At 36.4% G+C, this 22625-nt stretch overlaps 1 protein-coding gene across 2 annotated transcripts in view; it reads left to right on the forward strand.

Moving 5' to 3' along the window:
- The window catches only part of LOC145694464 (uncharacterized), an 81342-nt gene that overhangs the window by 39797 nt on the left and 18920 nt on the right, over window positions 1–22625 (forward strand). Inside the window, exon 1 of one of the 2 annotated variants that reach the window (XM_081770751.1) lies at window positions 18468–18970. The exons of the other annotated variant lie outside the window; for it this stretch is intronic. Within the exon in view, the coding sequence (XP_081626877.1) occupies window positions 18876–18970 (95 nt within the window). The 5' untranslated portion in view covers window positions 18468–18875. Of the gene's footprint in view, window positions 1–18467; window positions 18971–22625 lie in introns of those variants that run through there. 2 annotated transcript variants of the gene reach the window in all.

Raw genomic sequence — 22625 nt, forward strand, 5'->3', positions numbered from 1 at the left:
CGCAGAGTCTAGGAGGGGAAAGTTTAGAGGACTTCCTCAACTCCTAGAGAAAAATGCTTTTTATCCATGTCCCGTACAATAGATATATTCTTCTCCTGTGCACTTAAATACAAAAGTCAGTCAGTAACAGTTGCAACTGGAAAACATCAAAAAATAATCACGTTGGAATCGTCATTGTACAGCTTGTTAGCTGTAAATATCTGTATACTCAAAATTAGTCGTCATAATTTTGTAGCTAGCAATAATGTCGTAAAGTTTCAGCAAGCAATTTATAAAATTTAAAAAAAGTTCCAACTTCGTATTCCAACAGATTTTTTCAAACTCAGAACATACGAAGAACGTCCAGCGAAGAATCTCGTAGTAATTAAACACTTGTAATTGGGGCGGTGTGTGGTATTGTTGAAATGTAGGGACAAATAAAAGTAATAAAACAAGAAAAATAAATAATATTAAGTTTTTGATCTTCTGCATTTATAATTATGCTGTCCCATGTCTTGCCTAAGTTACCGTTAACCAGGATCAAAGTTGGATTTTTTTGTTCTAGAGAAAAGATTCAAAAACATTTCTACCAGTTTGGAAGAATCCTCTATGAAAACCTCTACTTTCATAATGCCGAATTGGATTCATATGTGTGTCATGGTAACTCTGAAGATGATGTCCCCTTAATTCCTGTCTTCCTTTGGGTCATTTTTATGTAGAATTAATTCCATGAAATGTAACCGTGTGACCTCTGAGAGGGGATCTTTATAGTAATTCTTATACTTCGAAAGCGATTTTTCAAAATTTTTGGCTGATTTACCTGCAAATTTGAAAAAGGGTCAAATTGTCTCAAGAGTTGAATGTTACTTTCAACTTCTAGGTTGTACAACAAGTAGATCTAAAGCTACCCAACACGGTGATGTAGATCTATTAAGATTGTAGATTATCAGTTGAGAAGTTCAGAGTTCAAATCTCGCTGCTGCATTTCGATTGAGATTTTTTCATTTTTCGTCAATCCCACCAAAGAAAGGCGTTCAAATTGTGGCTATTACTTCTTTCGTAAAAATATTTCTCCTACTGGTTAATATTTTCAATAAAGAATGACCTTCGTTTATTTGAAACAGTAATAATAATAATATGGTATTTGTGGTAATGAACTCTCAATATTAAACCATTTTCAAAAGATTTAAAGTAGTCGTTTAAACTAATTTCAAAAGTATTTTTAGATGTCATGTGATTGTTCTGTAATTCTGTACATTGGCAGATTTGAAGCTTATTCTGGGAGGACATCAATTTCATCTCACTTTCCTTTGTAGCGATCGGGCACAAATCATCACATTTCTCCCCAAAAAACAGATTTTAAATCGGATTATTAGGGGGAGGGGCAGTTCCCCCCAGTTCCAGGATTGGATGGGACATGTCTCTGTCATCCCCTCGGGATTTGCGCCAGTGTACTTATTTAAAGATTTATCGTAGTATACCTCATATAAGATATCGTCGCTACTTCACTATATTTCAAAACAATTATTAATTGCTTTACAGCAGTTCAGTACACTTCTAGATTATATGTCGTCCTGGTGAATTATGTCTTGTTAATTAATTATAAACAAGTTCCTGTAACGAAAACTGTTACCATAGCAACCGGATTAATGTCTTAACGACGAGTAAACAAACATTTACATCTGGCTACCGAAAAATAAAACATTTAGAAATCAAGATCATTCGTGACATTGTTTGTTACATATCTTCTAATTAATAGCTAGTGCCAGATAAAATAGCATTTTTACCCTGAATATTAAATAAGCTAAAAGACGTAAATACATGATAAATATACGGTATCGTTGTAAACTTATTGGGACTATTGGGGTATTCTAACTTCCTTTACAGCTGTAAATCTAATTATGCAATAAAAAAAATCACATTTCGTCTTTCACTTATTCCATTTTTAAAACTTACATAATTTTCCCAATTAGCTTATGATATGGATCAGTATTAAAAAATTTTGTTTCTCGCTACATGTCGGAAACAAAAATAACCATCAACAAGCGGATTTCAAATTTGGAATCAACAGAAAGGAAATGAAACGGTACATTATCATTCATTTACAGGTGAACTTTTTTGATATACTAGTATATCTGCAAAATAGCCCTTATTCATCGTGGAATGAAGGCGTGTAAGTCACAAGTTGTTTTCAGGGGAAAAAAAATATTGTATTATTTTATCTGCAGACTACAGATATCTTCATTATTTAGATAATCATAATATATAATAACTTTTCCCTTCCTGCTCATAAGATAATTTTTCTTGTTTCCCTTTTTTACTTTTTTTTTTTAGGTAGTTTTGCTTTATTATTTGCTCAGTTCTTTTATTTTGCATCTCGCATTGCTTGATGAATGAGTTAAGTTTGCATGTTATTATTTTGTTTAGTATTGTAGACAAATTGGATTATGAGTGGAGCAGTGAAGGCAGGTAGTAAATGCATTGATTTAAATCTCATATTTTTAAGAATGTATGGTCTTCATACAAGATAAAGTGTTTTTTAATTATTAATTGGTGGTAGTATTTGTGTTATCTGAATGTACAGTACATAGTTTTCATAAATGTAAATCTTGCTAAAAGCTGAAGATTAGCAATAAAGTAAAAAATAATTTGCAACAACAAATAAAATATCATACTTGCGTTATATATTCTAGTCTAAAGCAGATCACGCTGTGTCTGGGAAGATTAAAAAATAATTTAATAATCCCTAAAGTTGCATTCTTCAGCTTTGGCATAATCAGTCGTATTATAATTAATATTTATTTATTTTTTATTTATTTATTTTCTTGTATGTGTACTTGTGTTCGTACATTGTTAACATTTGTTCCTGAATTTGTTGTGAAACTTTTACTCTAATACCAGGTGAAGTATTGTGGCTGTTTATTACCTGATTTTATTTGACAGACCAATATTCTTATTAATAATTGAAGTTTATATTTAGAGGTGCTTACGTTTGGGACACATTTGTTGTACTAAGCCTCATAACCCATTCGATGATTTTGCACTTTCGCGGAAAATTAATATAATAGTATTAAAGATTCACCAGTAGTCCGTTATTTTTGTAAGTTGGAATATGTATTAATCATTGTTAAAAGACTGCACACACTATTGATTTTTCATAATTTTCCAAATTAAAGACAGTCCGTACTCAACCATATTTATGGACTAACGTTGTTCGTATAAGGATCGAAAATTCATAATCTTGTTGAAAACGAGACAAATTTATTGAGGAATGATGCTTGGCAATAAACAGATAAATAACATCACGCATTGTTTGATGATAAGGTTTCAGCGACACCTAGTGGTGTGTGTAGAACCTTTGTCAGGAGTTGTTATTTACGTCAGTGAACAGTTGTGTATGCGCTATTCAATCGTATCGTAATATGGGAAAAATTGAATGCAAATCTGTGACATGCGATCTTATTGTTTTCATTAACGTGAACCAGTTCAATAGTCTAAAGAATACTTAAACACTATAAAATCTGGAAGAGGAACTGTTAACTAAACGAAGAGTCGAAGCACGTGCTCAAGTGGTTATTTAAGAGAATAGAGTCATTCTTTGCGAAAAATCGGTCAGTGATCGGACTCTTAAAAGATAGTCATAAAATGATGTAAATATTCCATGGACACGCATTGATCGTCCAAAAATAACTTCTCTTAAGTTCACTAGGAAAATAAGCAAACGGAATAGACGTTAACCGCTCCGAAAATACCAATAGAATTATGTAAGATCCATTTCCAATCGGTATCAAATGGGATGGTGACCCAGTGCCTTCAGATCTATGGACTTCGTGGTAGGATTGAGGTAAAGAAACTATTCTTTCAAGCAGGAAATATTACAAGAAGATGCTCCTGGGCCCAAAAAATAAAATAAGACTAGAACGATGAACAGTTGAGGAGGACACTTAGGACCGACGAATCTAAATTCAAACTTTCCGCCCTCCAATCCTAGAGTTCCGAAGAGCGCTTTCATCCCGACCGTGTAATAACTACAGCAAGGCACGGAGGAGGCAGCGTAACTGAGGATGCTTTACAGTCTACCAAGTTCGAATTTATAGAATAATTGACAAAAATATGTTTCACAACGTTTAAGTGAGGATTGAGTTCCATCAGGTACACTTATTTGGGGCAGTAGCTTTGTACTACAACAGGATTACCATCCCAAACATTCTTCCAAACTATGCAGTAATTATCTGCAATGCAAAGAAGACGCTTACATCACCAACAAATGGAATAGTAGCCACAGTCACCGGGTTTGTTACACTTCGAGCTCTTGCAAGATGGACTTGACAGTACAGTCCGTAAATAGATGCCAACGAATACTGTGAAGGTCTTTGGAAAACTCTTCAGAGCTACTGGAGTCGCATAAATTCGCAAAAGTAGTATAAAAATAATCACACAAATGAAATTTGTAAAGCTTTTATTAAGGCTATGGATCGGCATTTCATTGAACGCAAACATACTCAAATTTAGTGGAAAGAGGACCATACATATTTTATATGAGCAATAGTGTTTACAGAACAAGTTCAACAAACTCAGTGGTGTGCCTTTTTTTTTTTTTTTTTTTTCTGAAAAATCAATAGTGTGCTCAGACTATATATATATCTTCATTCGTTGTTTCGTATAATCAGGTATATTTGGAAACTACAATATTAGTTAAAAAGTTAAGCTTCCTAACCTGAAGCATCCAATAACTCAAATTGTTTCGAGGTGAAACTCAGCCTCATCATCAGTACGAATCTTGAAGACTACTCTGCCAAATGAATGATATATATATATATTTTCATCTTGTGGTTCGTGAAGTTTTTTTTTTCCTAAGAAAACAATTTTGAATATTGTTTTTATGTTTTTTTTACTTCTCAAATGATATGAACATTATAGTGTCCACGTAAAATTCAACTGAGCCCTAAAACTTTCAAAGACAATAATGGTTCTAACGGTGTATCGACAAAAGTAATCATACTAGACTAATAACTGAACAACAACCGTTAAGTAGTTCTAGGCTTCTTTGCCACAAATAACTATATATTACAATTTGTAGAAAAATTAGTCGATTGAAGCTGATATTAACCAGTAGCATCCCATTTTTAAGGGATAAATACATCGTTGTTGTTGGTTATACAAGATATACCATTAAAGTAACTGAACTTTCATAAAAACAGCTAACTCCCTGAATTCTATACAGCTTGTATCTGGGTAAGAATGTGTGTGACCTTAGTTAGTTTGATTTTGAGTTTAGCGTCCCTTTTATCAGCTAGATTATATGAGAAGTGGATCTACTGGTTAACGTGGAATCCGAACCACATTAGCTCGCGCTAGGAATCGAACCCGGGTCTCTCACGCCAAAGGTGCATACGCTAACTGCTTAGCCACGAACGAGCAAGCGCGGGACAGTTGCATGTAGTGTGAAGTCATGGTATGAAACTGTTGAACACCAGATTTCATCACCCATTAACGGAAGCTGTTGTCCTGTACTGCAAAGTTACAGAATCCTCACAGTACTCTTTTTTATGGGTTTTTGCTGTTGTCAAAAATCAGGGGCATTTTACAAAACAATATATTTCATTTTCAGGTCTCTGGTTAGTCTAAATATATCCCTGCTTATGTGAAGCATGTTGACAGTTATTGTGGGGTTTCATGTTTAACCAATGCACGAAATTTCTCTATATTTTCCTTATTCCGTGACGTTCAAGGGAGTTCTGACCTTGGATCATTCTCCACATTTTTGTGTCCATTTTTGAAATTGTTGTACCATTGATACACCTGGGTTCTTGATAATGCTGCATCACCATACAGTGTTCTCACTATGTTAACGTTACGGTAAAAGATGTATTGAATTTGTAACAATATTATGCTATTCATTCATTTAGAATATTATGCTATTTCGACGCGCATGTTTCGTACGAAGACTTTACACTACATATTTTTGACGCAGGATACCAGGATTACCCCTGGTACTATTCTTCGATAATGGTTATGTCTTGTAGTGCCTATTCGTGATGCACTATCTCACGGGAGTCGAAAAAAAAAAAAAAAAAACGATCAGTATCAAGTCCATTTTTGTCTGACACGGGGATGATGTAATTAAGAGGTGGAAATCTAGAACACAATGTATAATGTTGTGGAGATTCAGAGAGGTGTATATGGAATAGAAATTAATGTGTGCAGAATGAATACAAATTGCAAGAAAAAAGGGAAAGAATATCTACGCGTGAAAAATTAGACGGAAGCCCAGTTGGCAAGTGATAAAGGCAGTCAGCTCGGGAGCGTGGGGTCGTGGGTTTAAATCACCGGTGACTACTATTTATTTTTTCTGTAGAAAAGTCAGTGGTGAAATAACACTATATTTTTCGTACTGGAAATCGGTAATTATCGTGAGAAGGGTAAAGACACATTAATACACACCGGCGTGCAAACTAGGATACAAAAGGTATCATGTACCACATACGTGTAACTACACACGAATCGTGCAAAACGTAAAACTATAGGCACAAATACAGGGGAAAATATGTTTAATAATGGACATGCCGAAGGACAACAAACTGATGAAAACAAAAACATGCATTACACGCAACGGTCGGTCGAACTCTCTTGTAGGCGAACAGTTGGTTGTTTGACGACAGTACCAAACATATTTCGTTGGTTAATGGCTATCAGCTTATATACAAAACTGTTGCAGCCAATAAACAATAAATGGAAGCCGACGGTGGATGCAACCCCGCGCTCCGGAGTTGACTGGTTTTACCACTCGGCCACACAGCTACTTCTGCTTTCGTCTACTCTTTTCACTTTTTTTTTTTTTCTCGCAATCCTTCTTCGTTCTGCACAAGTTACTTTCCATTCTATACATTGTGTTCTCGATTTCCACCTCCCAGTTGCTTTATTCCCGTGTGAGATATGGATGTTTCCATTGTAATGATTGCATTTTTGTTTGAGTCTTACCCATAAACTCACGTCTCACCAGTCGTGATTACGGTGTTAAATTGGGGCAACTTTGTGGGTTATCTAGCGTGTTCAGTGTAATTTTCAATTGGAGTTGCTTGTGCTGTATTGTTAGTAGTTTTGGTATGGATTTCGCGGACACTCCTCAAATCCAAATCATTGGTCAAAATTGAATGTACGGATTCTATGCTACCCCCACCTCTGTCTCAAGTTCTCGGCATAACTAAGCTCTCAGTTACTCCATAAGTCTCATAGCGTGTTCAGAGCCCACTTGGACATGGTTCAGTGTTTACTGATCTGCGGTTATCTTTGAATTTGTCCACTCTTTGATACGTGGGAATTTTCATGGCATCGTTCTTTCTTCATCATTTGGTATCTTCTGAATAATCTGTACTTGATTATAGCTAAACTTTTGGCAAAGGTTTTTGTACGCGCACTGCTCAGCACTCATTACATATTCGCACTCAGAGGCTGGCCGCTTGCAACTGTCGCTTTCTCTGAGCGAACAAAAATTATACATCAGGGTGTCTATCGGTCACGAAAGTCATGAAAAAGTCACGAAATCAGAAAATGATCATAAAAGTCAAGAACTAGTCACGAAATTTAGCCTTTGGGGTCACGATTTTTTTTTTTTTTTTTTTTTTTTGTCTGTACAAATATAAGTATAGACTGAAAATTTTTTTTCTGTAAAACGTCAAAATCCACCACGACAAATGTCTAGGTCGACTTTAGACACAAGCAAACACGCTTGTATCGCATGCATGAAAATTCGGCCTAATTCGCTCTTGAGCATGTTTCTAAATTTTATTGTTTGGGAAAGAAAAGGTCACGAAATTTCATTTTGCTATTGTAGTAGACACCGTGTACATGCGTATTGAGAAGGTTCCTTACACATCTTCACCGATGATTTCGACCGTGCTTCATTTGTTTAGGCGGGAAAAATTAGGCTTGATATTGTTTAAACGTAACTCGTATATTTTTCTTCTGTATTAATAGTATCGAACTTACCGTATAATCTTATAATTTCTGTTCACGGACATAACTTTTAATACTTCCTATCACACGATTATTTTATTCTTTTTGTTAAATTATACGCAATTTATGAAATATCTGCTGAGAAATCTGAATCATTAGGAAAGTATTTTCACAAAAAAGGCTGAACTAATGTGAGTCGCAAAAATCCACAGCTGTCTGTGAATGACTAGTTATATTTCTATAGTTGTGGGGTTCACTATAGATATAATGAGAGAAAAAGTGTGAATGAACAGTATATCATTATGATGGAAGTGTGTTGTATCAAGTGCTGAAAATGCGGATAAGCTTATAAGTGAAAGCGAGTAAATCAAGAGTGGAGCACTTGCGAAGATACCGATTAAACATTGCATTTTACACCATCACTTGAAAAGAATATTACTATATGTAAGTATTTGTCAGTATATAGATGAAGTGATACATTAACTGTGTTGTTGGTGTTTCTAAATATACTCTTGTCCTAGTTCTTTTTTTTTTTCTTTCTTTCTTTAAACTAACTCAAATTGAAAAGCATCGGAATTGTAGAAAATTGGTCATTTTCTACTTGCAAACACTGCAAAACATTAATATTTCCAATTTTTATCTTACGTTGGTTGAATTTCTTAACCTGCAATTATAACATGCCTGTGTTTTTGAGTTATAAGAAAAATCGAAAAGTGAATTATAAAGCTGATGCAAGAGGACCTAGTCCCACGTGGGCGATATTGAATCAGCCACCGTATAGTTAGGATGTCCCCATGATTGTGTTACTTAAAATGAAGCTTTGAAAGATGTAGTTACGAAGTACTTACAGGAGCGATCTAAATGTCGTGTTATAATATGATAATGATTGGTTGGTCTCATAGTGGGGCAAGTATTTGGACTTTCACAGAGCTACTTCTATGCCAGATACGATTAAGGAAAAGGTGAAAAAGAACTATAAAATCTCTGAATGAACAAGTATATATACCGAAGAGAATCAGTGCAAAAGAAAAGCAACCTTAGCTACTTCGTCCAGGGTAAGAGAAGAAGTTATTTCTCCTTAAGAAAGATACCTTTCTGAAGGAAAAGAAAGAAGAAAAGCAACCCAGTGCATTTACTAAGGAGTCGTATTCCACTTCAGTAAACCCTTTCGGAAAGTAGATGTGGATCCAAAACAGTCACCACCAGGGCTGAAATTCTGGCCTTCTGGAGATTTCTAAACTTTAGGTAAAAATGCTCTCGCGAATTTCAGATAATGTTCCTATTCGTAGCATTGTTTTTGACTTTTAGAACTACAATAAATTAATATTTCTCTTACAACTTTCTCCTTGCATCAATAGGTGTGGCTTGAAAATTATTAATGTTTAGTTTTGTACGGGATATGGCCATTTTTAGTTGACCGTCAGTTGGCATATTTGTAGGCAAGAGCTGGTTTATTTCTGTCAGTCTCAAAAATTTCTTTGTGGTATTTTCAATTTTAAGTAGAAACTGGGAGCATGGATAGTGACGTGAACTAGTAGTGTACGCAAAGAGGGATTTGGGATTTAACCCTCCCTCCCCCTATTTGAACTAGATATTGGGAAAAAGCATATTGAGATATGTAGACTGAAAATAAAATCTGTGCTAAGTGCCAAAAATGGAGAAGTTCGGTTTAATGTAAAAATGTGGCCTATGTGCCTAACACTATTCAGTGAAAAATTGGCTATCTAGTATTCGCTCTGGAAGTAATTCAAATAATCTCCAGAAGAATGCGCGTGTCTATATATTCGTCAGTTCTGAAGTAACATCTGGGTTGTTTACTCAATATTTTCGTCTTGGCACAGCACGGATTTTATATTCAGTCTCCATATGTATACAAACACGTGAAATTATATGCATTTGGGAGTTTAAATTCCCCCTTTCATGACGTACTTCCGCGTACGTCACTGACCTTAAATACTATACACTTTCTGTCAGTTATAACTTTAGATTACTGTGCGGCAGTTTCAGACGTTCAAACGCTACGATTGATAAGGGATTTGTCATTTAAGCCCTTGTTATCTTATTAGTTGGAAACATGCTGAAAGTTGCTTATTCAAAGGATCTCAGCACATTCGGACAGCAAGTTATAGACATTGAAGACGCTATACGTAAAATAAGAATTAATGGAGGAGAGGCAGAATGACACTTGAACGAAAAAGTGTGTGAAAGAACCGATTTTGGAGGTTGCATATCTGTAAGAAGAGCGAAGAATGACCATTCTTCTTTCTTAATGGACATTCTTCTTTTTTTCGTGTATGTTTTTAAGTACATGTTTTCGATGAAAGTATTGTTTTTTATCACTATTATTATTGAATGATAGATTTTTTTTTTCGCTTACCAGTTGGTGGTTCTAGTTAAGCTACAAGCGACACGACTACTAGAGACTTTAATTTTGCAACCGATCAAGATGTTGCTACTTAGATAGTATATTTCTTTAATTTTCCATCATTTTATCTTAAGTTGCCGTCCGAAGTGTGACTTATTATGTCAGCGTCCACCAAAGCGGCTAAAATAATTTGTAAATTGTCATTTGCAAGTCTGTCGGACACAAAGTTCTTTCTTTCCCACGTTTAACTCAATGCATAATATTTTTACGATTATTGAAGCAGTTGAGAGGTTTGTTATATTTAGAACTGATTTTCAGGATGAGATGTAATAAACGATGCCTGCAATTCGCTTAAATGGACACACAATTTTATTAAGCGAGACTAGGGTGATTTCTCACCGCGGAAATGTTGTTAAGTCTATTATTATATGAGAAAATACTGAAGTGGTTAGATTGCTACGAACGTCGAAGCATACATTCTACCGCTATTTTCGTTTTTTCCCTTTCTTTCTTTCTTTTTCGTGGTTTTCTACCTTACCAACCCTTACAAAATTTCAGAAGTTCAGATGCCCTTTTCCATAAAGATATGCATTTAGTGGTGCTACTTTTTCTCTCACTTACTGTTACTAGACTACAAAACGAAACGAGTCGATCGAGTTTACATAGCACAGACTTTCTACATTACAAAATGTGTTTTTTATATTTTGTATAAAAATATGGTTTATGATCCTAATTCCAGATTTCTCGATAGTTTGTTGGAAATTACATGACATTGCCATTAGGCAGTCATAGTCAGATAATTGCTGTAGTAACTTGTACTGGCACTGATCGTGTCTTGCTGTGGTACTTCAAATTGTCATACAGTTCAAATATATAGGCTGACAAATGTACATGTTTGTATGCAAAAGGTCTGTAAAATAGGTATTTCCTGTGTAATCAATAAAAGGAGTCTATTCCGTTTCACGTTTTAATCGTAACTTGATATTCTAGTACTATCACACGAACCTGTTCTTAATAAATAAATAAAAATCGTTTTCAAATGTGTATTTTCAAAAGCTCCACACTGCTTCTGAACAAGAAAAAACCTCAGGGAATGTATATTTCTATTTCTGTAGATACATGAACTGGTGTGTATGTTTAACTATGCGCAGGAAACACTTTTATTTTAGTTCTTGTATCAACCTTCAGCCTTTTTCATGAAATAACGAAAAGTTAAAATGCAAGTATTATTACTGTAAAATAAGGAAAACAACTAAAAAATGCTCGCATAATTTTAGTGAGATCAACATTGTTCAACCTGGTGTTATATCTTTCTTCAAATTTGAATCAATATAGAATTCTTCAAACCTATATAAGTTCGTGTTAGTTAATCCTCTCTTCCAGTTCTTATCTGACTTAATTACTTGAAACGTAGGATAAGTATCTACGGCATCAGTCCCCTTACGGAAGGTTTTCCTGTGGGGAAGGTGTCAAATCGGGGCAAACAATAAGTAAACTTTTATCATTAGGAAGTGAACCGGAATTCAAGCGTCGACAGGTGATAGTCGCGTGTAGATCGACCTTGTGTTCGAAACCACTAGTTTTCTTTTCTGCTGCGTTGGATTCTAAAAGGGCCAAAGTCGGAAATCGGTACTTTGAAAAAAAGGTTTCGTACAAGACTTGATGTTGTTCCTTTTCTGATTCGTTCAATGGTTGACTTTCTTATCTCACACATTTTCGCCAAATCTCAGACAGAAATGATGGAATCGTCATGATTTGTCCCATGCGTTCCAAATGTTTGCCCATTTTATCACTCGGTCTTCCATTTCTTGGCTTTTCATTTGTGCTACGATTGTCCCTCTACATGTCAGTTGTTCGTTTCACTGTACATCATATTATCTCCACTTTTTCGTTGCGATGAGACTATATGACTTCCCCCTGTTTTCCAGCCGACAGTGAATAATTCGTGCCTACACGTTTTTTCTTTAGGATGTCCTACCTGTAAAACAACACCACCTATTAGTAGGGAAAGTCACATGCATTCTACGATATACACATCAATCTATCTTAGTGAACCGGTCTTAGTGAACAGGAACGAAAAAAAAAAAAAAAAAAAAGCAAAGCTTTCTGAAGACATCTTAATTTACAAACCGGAAAACCTATTTTGAATGTTGGTAAGTCAAATTTTCTTTCTTTATTAAAGGTGCTTTTCTTAACACTTTTTTTTTTCTTAAGAGTGCCAAAATCTTGACTTCCCTGAAAGCTGTGGCGATTTTATTCATTTTCATAAATGAATACATCATTACCGAATTCACCACATACCATGCTGTCAAAATTTTATTCGAATAAGAAATTTTCTTTGAATATTCAAATAATAATTTATTCAATTTTTAACAGCAGTGCTACATACCATTACGTTCCACGGAGCATGTTTGAATAGGTTACGATGCTGAGATAATTTGATCAAGATTGACCATACGGTACTGACGAAACATTCTTAATTGGGCAGGATAGGATCCAAACTTATGTTTCTGCTGCCTCGGGTTTTTTGAATGACAGTTAAGTTACATTTTCCCGTGATTTTTTTCCCCGCTGTAAGGAATTACCACAAGAAGCTACTTTCGAATCAGGATAATGGCCCAACACACCCATAACACGAATAATACAATATGCAATGACCTGTATCGAAGAAAGCCCTTCCCGCTAACCTAGTGACGCGCCGTTGGTGCACGTGATTTTCTGGTTTTGTTCCCGGCAGGAGAGCATTACGGTGGTTCGGATTCCATCTTTTGCGTCTCCATTAGCCTTGGTGCTGAAAGGAGACAAGCAAACAACTTTACCGAAGAAAAAGGTCTTCCTTACGACCTTTTGCACGAGTGACTGCTTGTCTAATTTTCTTATGCTCAATTTACTTTACACTACTAAATACAAATTGTTAGGCAACCACACCCATTCCTATATCTCTTGTTTTTCTTTCTCTCGCCATTTTTCCAACAATGAAATCACTTGAAGGTTTTTCCTTTCACAGATACACAAGCTCAGATCCAACGGTGAGCTACGATACTAATGAACAGTTAGAGGCCATTTGGACCTACCCTTCGGAAGCAGGTGTACCTCTTCCAAATACTTTCGATACAACTTCTGATGAAACCAACACTATAGAGTTAGGCGCCATTTCTTTAATCGATAACCAACCAGGCTCTGAAGGAAAAGATTTAGTTACACAAAGATCACTTAAGTGTTTGCAGTGTAACAAAGTGTTCAAGTACAAAGATAATCTGGCTGCTCACTTGAAGAAACACACAGGAAAGGGATTGTTTAGATGTCAGTTTTGTTCAAAGGCTTTCATTCAAAGAGGACACTTGAGAGAACATATTTCAGTACATGCCACAGAGAAACCATTTAACTGCAATCTGTGTAATGCAGGTTATACTCGGTTAAGAAATCTGCGTGTTCACATGAGAATGCATCACCAAGTTATATTAAAATAAGTGTTTCCAGTACTTTTAGATGTGCTTTAAGTTGTAACCCTTCTGAGTGTTAAAAGTGAATTCAACGATATTGCACATTCTAGTTGACATTGTAGCAGGGCATGTTTTTAACGTAAACAATTTATTTCATATTTTTGATGGATTAAAAAAAAAAATCTTCTAATTTTCATTTTATGGGTTGTAAATCTATTCACTGAATTTCGATGCCAAACAGGAATACCTTGCATAACGTGTGTTTTTTTTTTAATTGCACGTATTTACCAATCGGCAATAGGTTTGTCAATTAATATTTTTAAAAATAATGAAATAAAAGCAGCGGATGGTATATATATATGCATGTTTAGGTGGAAGTATTCTAAATAAATCGAGTATTGGCGTGTGATATCATGATATTAACTACAGTTAAAGAAGAGAGTCTTCGTGGTAAAGCATTCACCTCTGATTCTGTCCTGGGTCAATTGAATTGTGGTGGTTAACATCGCGCCTTGTAGATTTTCTCGGAGTTCTGTTTCCTCCGCCATGCTTTCATAATCCTTCATTTTTTTAAAGTCAACTGTCTCCTTTAACCTATAGGCCATACCTGTGGGACGTCAGGCTGAAAGATTTAATTTTTCACATATTTTTTTTTTCAACTTACGTTTAGAAGTAATTTCTGTATAGAGTGCAGCCTATAGAGGACGGTTTTGCAATATGGATAACTTCTATATTTTCGAACAAAAAATGTTCATTTTGTCATTAAATGCAGCAGATGCCATTATTATTCACATCAGAAGAAAAGTTTTAGATAAGAACATCTTGCGAATGTCCGCCATTTTCCTTCACGCATTGCTCCTTGCTGAAGACTTTATCTGAAATTAGGCCTGATATATCGAAGCATGTTTATCGATAGTACCGGAACTTCACGTTAGATGGCAATCTTCAGTTAAGGGGACGTGGCGTCGAATTTGGTGGACGCAGAAAGAGAGAAGTGGTCCCTACGTTACTCGCCAGCCATAAGTTCCCAACTTAACAACTTTATGGCTGAATCTGACCATTTTGAGTGCTTTTTTGCTTTTTAGCGATATCTAGCCATTTTCTGAGTATAGCCACTTTTCTATATATTATTGCTTCATTTTACTATTTTCTGAAGTTTGATTCGTTCCTTAAGTGGTAGCATTCTAAACCCTATTGCTAGAATTGATCCCTTAGTATTTGATAGTCATAATGATTTCTCCCCATATCTTAGAATGTACACAGTAGAGAATGAGCTCCAAACCTGTACCGGCTGATGTTGAGAAAATTTTTCGGGAAAGACGTAAAAATTAATAATAATAATAATAATAATAATAATAATAATAATAATAATAATGATAATAAATAAAGAAATTCAAAATAAACTTCCTAATAATACGGACGTCCTTCAGCAAAAGTCGCTTTTCATTGTCAACGAGGAATTGAAATTTGTGAAACAGATTTTTACTGACTAGCGTTAGCTTTTACCTAGGAATTTGAAGATCACATCAATAAAATTAAAACTCAGTGGCGAATATAAATTTCATGAAATGGGTAAATAAATATTTAACTGAAGATTTTTTTGCAAGACGCAAACCAATACACAGATACTGAAAGTGAGTTCATTTTCAGAACTAATTTCGTTTGCGTTTTTTTTTTTTTTTTTTTTTTTTTATTCTAATGTTTCCACATTTGAACGCGAAAGTAAAGCGTAAATTCAGCCAAATAAATATAATCAAAAGCAGACTCAGGAACAGCTTTAACACAAAGCTTTCTTCGATTTTAAGAATGAGATTTAGGTTGTGCGTGTGGAAAAGTGTTATTTTCTATACGAGATTTTACCCACAGTTTTGGAACTAGTTGAAACAAAAGCAGCCCGGTACAAGCAACCGAGACAAAAGAAGCTTCGCTTTAATCTGAAAAAGAAGATAACGATGACATTTATTTGTGTTAGAGGAGTTAATAACTTTATTATAGGGATCGAACTTATTTGACTTTGTCTCAGCGCGGAAGCTTACTTTTTTTTCTTTCTAGTCATTTCCGATCATTTTTAGCTATTGGTTTTAGCCACTTTTATCGTTTGGTATTGGTAACACTGGTCCAGCCAATTCAGTAACTGGAGCAGTGGAATGCAGCACATCGTCTTTCACTGTAGAAAATATAAATATATATTCCGCTGTGTGTACATAGCCGTCTTCAAACAAGCATTCCGTCATTTCAAAGTCGGTCATGATGGTCGAGTGCCTTCTCGCAACACGATTTTGTTGTGGATGGAAACTTTAGAGGAACTGCACAAGCAAGAAAACAAAACCAACTGTGAAGACCGTATTCTGTGAGAACATCAGAAAACGTCAGGTAGTACGCCACGCCATTAACACTAGCCCGTGCGGTTCAGTTCATCGACATTCCACTGTTCTGAGTATTTCAGATAACCTGTTAACGAATTCTGCATTTTCATCCGTACAAATTAATACTTACTCTTGATTATGTGAACGAACGTGTTCGCTGAAAGGATGTTGAAACAATGACTAATAACACGATCTTAATCATGAATGATGAGACCCATTTTCATCTCTCGAGTTTCGTTATTAAACAGAACTGTCAGTATTGGTCTGCAGCGAAAACACGAGAAATTGTTATGTGCGTCCGTTTCACTCACAAGGAGTAATAGAATTGTGTGGGTGACAGATCCTGGGGTCATAGGCTCGTATTTCTTCAAACAAGATTGTGACTTCTGAGTGATATATTTCCATGTTAAAAGACTTCCTCAAACCTTAACATCGAAGAATGCAACTGAACAGTGTTCAGGTGTGGTTCTAGCAGGACGGGGCAGATATCCCGTGGCCAGTGTTGTCACCCGACCTCTCTGTGCGGCGGGACTACTTTTTGTAGGTCATCTGAAGTGAAAAGTTTTCATTAATAAACCACGCACTTTGAAAGAACTGAGGATTGCCATCACACGTAAAATTAGGGCAATACCAATGAACGTGCTTCGTGATGCTATGACAAATTTCAGGGCAAGACTTCAGCAATGTGTGAATGATGATAAAGGACATTTCCCAGACGTTCTTTTCCATATTTAAATTGTATTCTTAGTTTTTATTCTGGTGTCAGTGACTGTCAAAATGTAATATACTTCTGCTATTCTCAAAGTACTCAGCATTGTGTGAATGAAACTGAAAATGGAGGACACATGCAAGACAGTATTTCCTAGAACTTCCTTTCTCTAGTGTGAATAATGACAGAATATGCTGAATTCACTGAACAATGTTCACACTTTTTTCTTCGAAAAATACAAAATTACTCCAATTGCAAAAACGTCAGATATTTCTGCCGGTTTCATAAAGAACGACCTGATTTTAAAAGTCCATGTATATTGAAAAAAAAAAAAAAAAACACACACACACACACACACTCCAAAACGGGATAAATTGCAAAATACAAAAGTTTTAGCTATGCTATTACAAATGCTCTGTGCGTCCAGCAGCAGCACGAACATCTAGACGATAGCTAAATTCGTTATAAACTTGACACAATGTATCTACGTTTACAGCAGTTATGGCGGCTGTTATTCTGTTCTTCACTTCTTCTGTGTCACGAGGTAAAGGGGGGATGAACACACTACCCTTCACATATCCCTACAAGAAAAAAAAAATCACTGACCCAATCTTTGCTAACTGCAGCATACAAAACGCCTTCTGTTGAGCAGACGCCATCTTCTGACTGCCTGCAAACTGAGAAGACGCATAGACTGACATCTAACGGCGATTATCTGAAACTAGGCCATGCCCATTCAAACACATTCATTTCTTCTTTGCCGGCACGTCCCATGTACCGTAATTATTGTCCAAAATCAGGTCATTCTTTTTGAAACACGGTATATATATATATATATATATACACCTGGTATAGTGTGTGTTATGTGTGCTTGAAAATTTCGGGCGCGAGATCGCCATGTCGACTGGAAATACGAATTTGCTGCCTGGCTTTTTTTTTTTTCCTACATTAGTATTCTCAATTTTTACTTCCCAGTAGTTGTAATTTTTGTGTGTTTGGATGGATGAATTAAAATCAAATAATATCAAATTCTTAAGTTCAAAGTTCCCAATTTACCTTCAGCGTCAGATATATTTTTAATTTCGTTGAATTACGAATATTGCCTGGTATATTGGTTTATTCTGTGATGTGTGTGTGTGTCTGTGGTATTTGCTTTAGAGTTAGCAAAATTTTGTTGCTTCCAGATTAACCATGAAACCATCAAACACTCAGACACAGGATTTGAAGCAATCTCGACTGACAAATTATTTTGGTATGCCGGTGGAAAAGACAGATTTGGGTTCAAGTATTAAGTCAGAACCATGTGAAGCGAGGAGTGAAATTCCAGAATCGGACAACATTCCAGAACCAACAACGCGCAAAGGTCGGAAATTTAGGAAAGAATGGTGCAACGAACTGAAGTGGCTTAAGTTTGACTCGATTGAAGGTATTGCAAGATGTGAAGTGTGTGCTTTATTTCCCTCCCTTTCAGACAGCAATTCAAAGGTTGTGAAAGGGTTTAATGGTCCGTTTAAACTAGAAACCTTTAAAAAACATGATAAATCGTTTCAGCATCAAAGGTGTGTTGCTGCAAGTATGGAAACAACTGTGCCAATTTTTGATGCAGTATGGGGCAAAATAGATGAAGGAGATGTTGTTCAAGAGTGAACACACCATTGAAATGTGGATCAGCGTAATTGATTATTTCACCTATTCAGAAGGGAAGGAATTTCAAAATTTTTGAGAAGATCGAAGCATTATTGCAGTATTTTAAGAATCAACTTGTGAGTTCTGTCCTGGACTCTGAAGAAAAAAAAAAGTGCTGAAAAAGTGATGAAATGAGGTTGAGAGGAAAATTTTCCACACAAAAAACAGATTTCAAGTTTTAAGCAAGTTGCTTCGTATTGTGATAGTGTTACCTGTGTCAAGTGTTTCTCTTGAGAAAGCGAGAGTTGAATGAACCTAAGACAGAACAATTTGAGATCAATAATTAACATAATTGGCCCATCATTAGGAGATTTTGATCTATCCAGAACAGTGGTCAGTTGTTTTTCAGTATTCAAGCTACAAGACATGACATGGATGTAAAATACATAGTGATACTTTGTAAAAGAAAAATCACTTATATTGCTTTCAGTTACTGTTATCTTCGAGGGATAGTCTGTACACTAAGGTAAGCTTGTATTCTTATACCAGTAAGTATAATTTAAGATCATAACATGTAGGTTTATGGATCAGAAGTGATCTGTATTATTGTGGCGCCTGGTTTTCAGTACTGCTGCGTAGGTAAGAAGGAACTTTTTCGTTTATTGGATTACGGAAGTGGGACTTACTGTAAAGTTAGTAAGTACGTACATTACTCCTCACAAAAACTCTTGAGTAGAATTTTTTTTTTTTATAGTATATTGCTAGACCAGTTACCTCGGCCGAATTCGTTATCTAGCAGACATGGATAGAGATACTTTTTTTCTTGGAACCTGGAAAGTCCTCAAAACTCTTCTGTTCTTGGCGACATTTGCTAGAGATTTATGACCCCTGTTGCCACATTCCTCTATTGCCCTTTCTTTTATCTTCCATTTATTGCTTTTTTTAAAAATGATACGATGTATACAAATGTTACAGAAGTACAGCAATATTGAAGAGAATGAAAGCGAACGTGCAGCCGTGGGTTGTGTGTGTGTGTGTGGGTGGGTGGGGGAAATGAGTAGTGGTTGGGGCAAGAGATCTCTTCAGGTTTGTCTGCAAGTCATAACTGGTAATGGTGACTTATGCCCGTTCGTTACACCACACTAGCTTAAATGAAATTGAATTTTTGAATTATGTTTTTCTCAGAGTTAGAAGTTACACTTTTCGCTGTTCGGTTGACACCTATTGGACGAAATTGAAATTTCTAGTGGGTGATACTTTTTATTGTCTACCAGAGTTAATTCTGAATTTTTGTGATAAATTCAGTTTAAACCCATTGTAAATAGTCTCGAATGCAATTTTACATATCGCCAGAGTTGGAACCAATTAACCGTGTTATACAAGGTATTCTGTGTTCATTAAGTAGATTGTGCGTAGACAGATGCATTATTATAATATGTTAAGATCTACCAAGCAGGATGATTATGTAATTTCCAGAAATTAGTTTGAGAAATACTTTGTCTAAACTTCGTTAGTTTTACAAAGTTTCCTAGAACCAACTACGCTCATCCCTCGATGTATGAAGGTACCAAGAAAGTTCTGTTCTTTTTTTCACCCACCACCTTCGAACATCTATATGTTACCTAAGACGTACCTGGAAGAGCAAAGATAATCCCCATTAGTATCGACGACCTTCTGCCAACGTTCTGGAAGGCCGTGGATTCCATCCCGGTAGAACTTGGTGGGCCGTGAAGCGAAGAAGGTATCAAATGTATTTTGCACCTCTACTAGTGATTTGAACTGACGTCCTCTAAGGTGATTGTCCTGGGAATGAAGCAAATGATAATCGAACGGTGCAATGTCCGGGAAGTATGGCGGATGCAATAGTGTTTCCCATCCAAGGCATAAAATGATGTCCCGGGTTATCCTAGCCACGTGGGGCTTAGTGTTCTGTAACAGGAGGACTTCTTTGCGATTCAGTCTCCAGAGTTTTGAGTTTTTCTTGAACACGACTCAGCTGCTGACAGTACACAGTTGCATTGATGCTCTGACTAGCTGGTAGCAGTTCCTGGTGCAGTGCTGGTTTCGGCTGTTTTGGAACTGGTTCATGGGATGCTAACCAATGATGATGGCCCCGTGGAGCTTCATACAGGACCTACGTCTTATCACATGTCAGCATCCTGTCCAGAGTTGGCTCCTTGCTCAGACGAGACAGGAAAGAAACACGGGTGTCTGGTCGCGTTGCTTTCTGGCCCGGAGTCAAATCATGTGGGACCCATCAACCCAAATTGTAGTGCTTCCCAAGTTGATGTAGGTGCTGCCGAATGGTTTCTTTACTCACACTGAATTGTAGTTTCAGTTCCTCATATGTCTGGCCACTGTTCGCCTCAATTGCTGCCTGAAGATGTTCATTTTGTACATGTGTTGATGGTTTTGCGGTACGTGGTGCGTCTTCGAGTGTTTGTCACCTTTCTTAAACTTGTTAAACCACCGCTGCACTATCTGCTTGGTCACGATACCTTCACCAAAGGCCTGGCATATCTTCCGCCCCGCTGCAGCCACATTTGGCCCCAGTTTGAACTGGTACAGCATTCACGCCCTTATGATACTGTGGAGGTCCCATGTTCACTCTGTCCTTAAGGAAGCTCACGTTGTAACTGAACTGCCACAAGCAGGTAGTATGTTGATTATACCCACACCAACAACTGATCTTCGCCTTATCTTCATTCGCATTCAACTCACAGTGTGAGGGGCAGTTGAACACAGACCTCCTCAAAAAGCGACAGAACTTTCTTGGTTACATTATACCCCCTACCTCTACGGATATCGAAATTAAGTACGCAATTTCGAACATCGACTCGGCTTCAAAGTCTTTATTTTACTCAAAATGTTGAATTTACTGTATTATAGATAGTGTATATTTACGGCGCACATGTATTTTACTGTCAGCTTGTAAAGCAAACTTGATTAAAAATACAGTACTGTACAATTCCTCTTTCTTTCGTAATGTACAAAGTAAGATTACTTCAGCTGTACGAACCAATGTTCTGGCACGGGTTCTAATTTTTGTGTCGAGGGTAGTATATCCGATTTCTTGTTCATAGACTAGGCTAGTCGAAAATTGCACACAGTGGTGATTTTAGGATTGCCTCGGGCCCTCTGCGGAGCCAAGAAATTCCTATCGTGCTCAATGAAGATTCCCAGTATTTTTGTAATACTACTTTTAACCTCCCCCCCTCCACAAAACCTTCTGAAATCATCACTTATGCACAGGAACTGGAACATTGCACAAAAATGGAAGAGCGTAGTGTCATTCGATTCTTGTGTCAAGAGGAAGAAACTGACAGAAACTCATCAAAACTGGTAGAAGTTCATGGAGAAGATGTAATCAACCAGCAAGAGAATTGGTGTGCGGATGAGCAAAGTAGTAGAATACTACCCTCTGTACAGTTCTGATCTTGCTCCTTCTGACTACCATCTTTTGGACTGCTGAAGGAACATCCCGTGGACAATGTATTGGCACTTCAAAGCAGTGTAACATGCTACGATTACCCGACTCACGAGTTCGGAGCAAGATTTTTTTTTTGCAAATGCTATGAACGGTTAATCTCCCGATGGAATAAATGTCGATCCTAGTGGCGGCCTACGCGCAATGTTAAGGAATAAATTCAATTTTCACCGTACTTTTTGATTATCTCTTGTAGAGATTACGACAATCGGGAACATCGGACCGTTTTCCCTCCCCATTCCGTATTATCCGTTAAGCTACAACCGAGTAAGGATATGTTTACTGTTTGAAATTGTAATACTGCCAAGAAATTCGAGTTGCTTTCTTTTCTCTTTCTCTCTCTCTCTACTGAGTATCAGCAACAATTTGTGTGACATCGTTAAGTATTTCCTTGTGCAGTATATAATTATCAATTACTATGCGTTTAAATCGGCGTTTGCAAGCACCAATGTTCTTTGAAATTGCCTAAGACAATGAAAAGAAAAAAAAATCACAAGTTCATTAATAGTACAAGCGCTTCTATTAATTTACATGGACGAAGCAGGTGAAAGTTTCAAGGAATGAGATTTAACAATTTTGTGTGCGTTTGAAAATTGAATGTAGTCACGGTTTCAAAGGCTTGCACAAAACTCATGATATTCTAAGGCATGATGTTTCGTCAAAAGATCAAAAGTGAGATAAAATGTAGAACTGA

This window comes from Thermobia domestica, chromosome 9 (genome assembly GCF_964235325.1).
Source record: "Thermobia domestica chromosome 9, izTheDome1.hap1.1, whole genome shotgun sequence".
NCBI classification, from domain to species: domain Eukaryota; kingdom Metazoa; phylum Arthropoda; class Insecta; order Zygentoma; family Lepismatidae; genus Thermobia; species Thermobia domestica.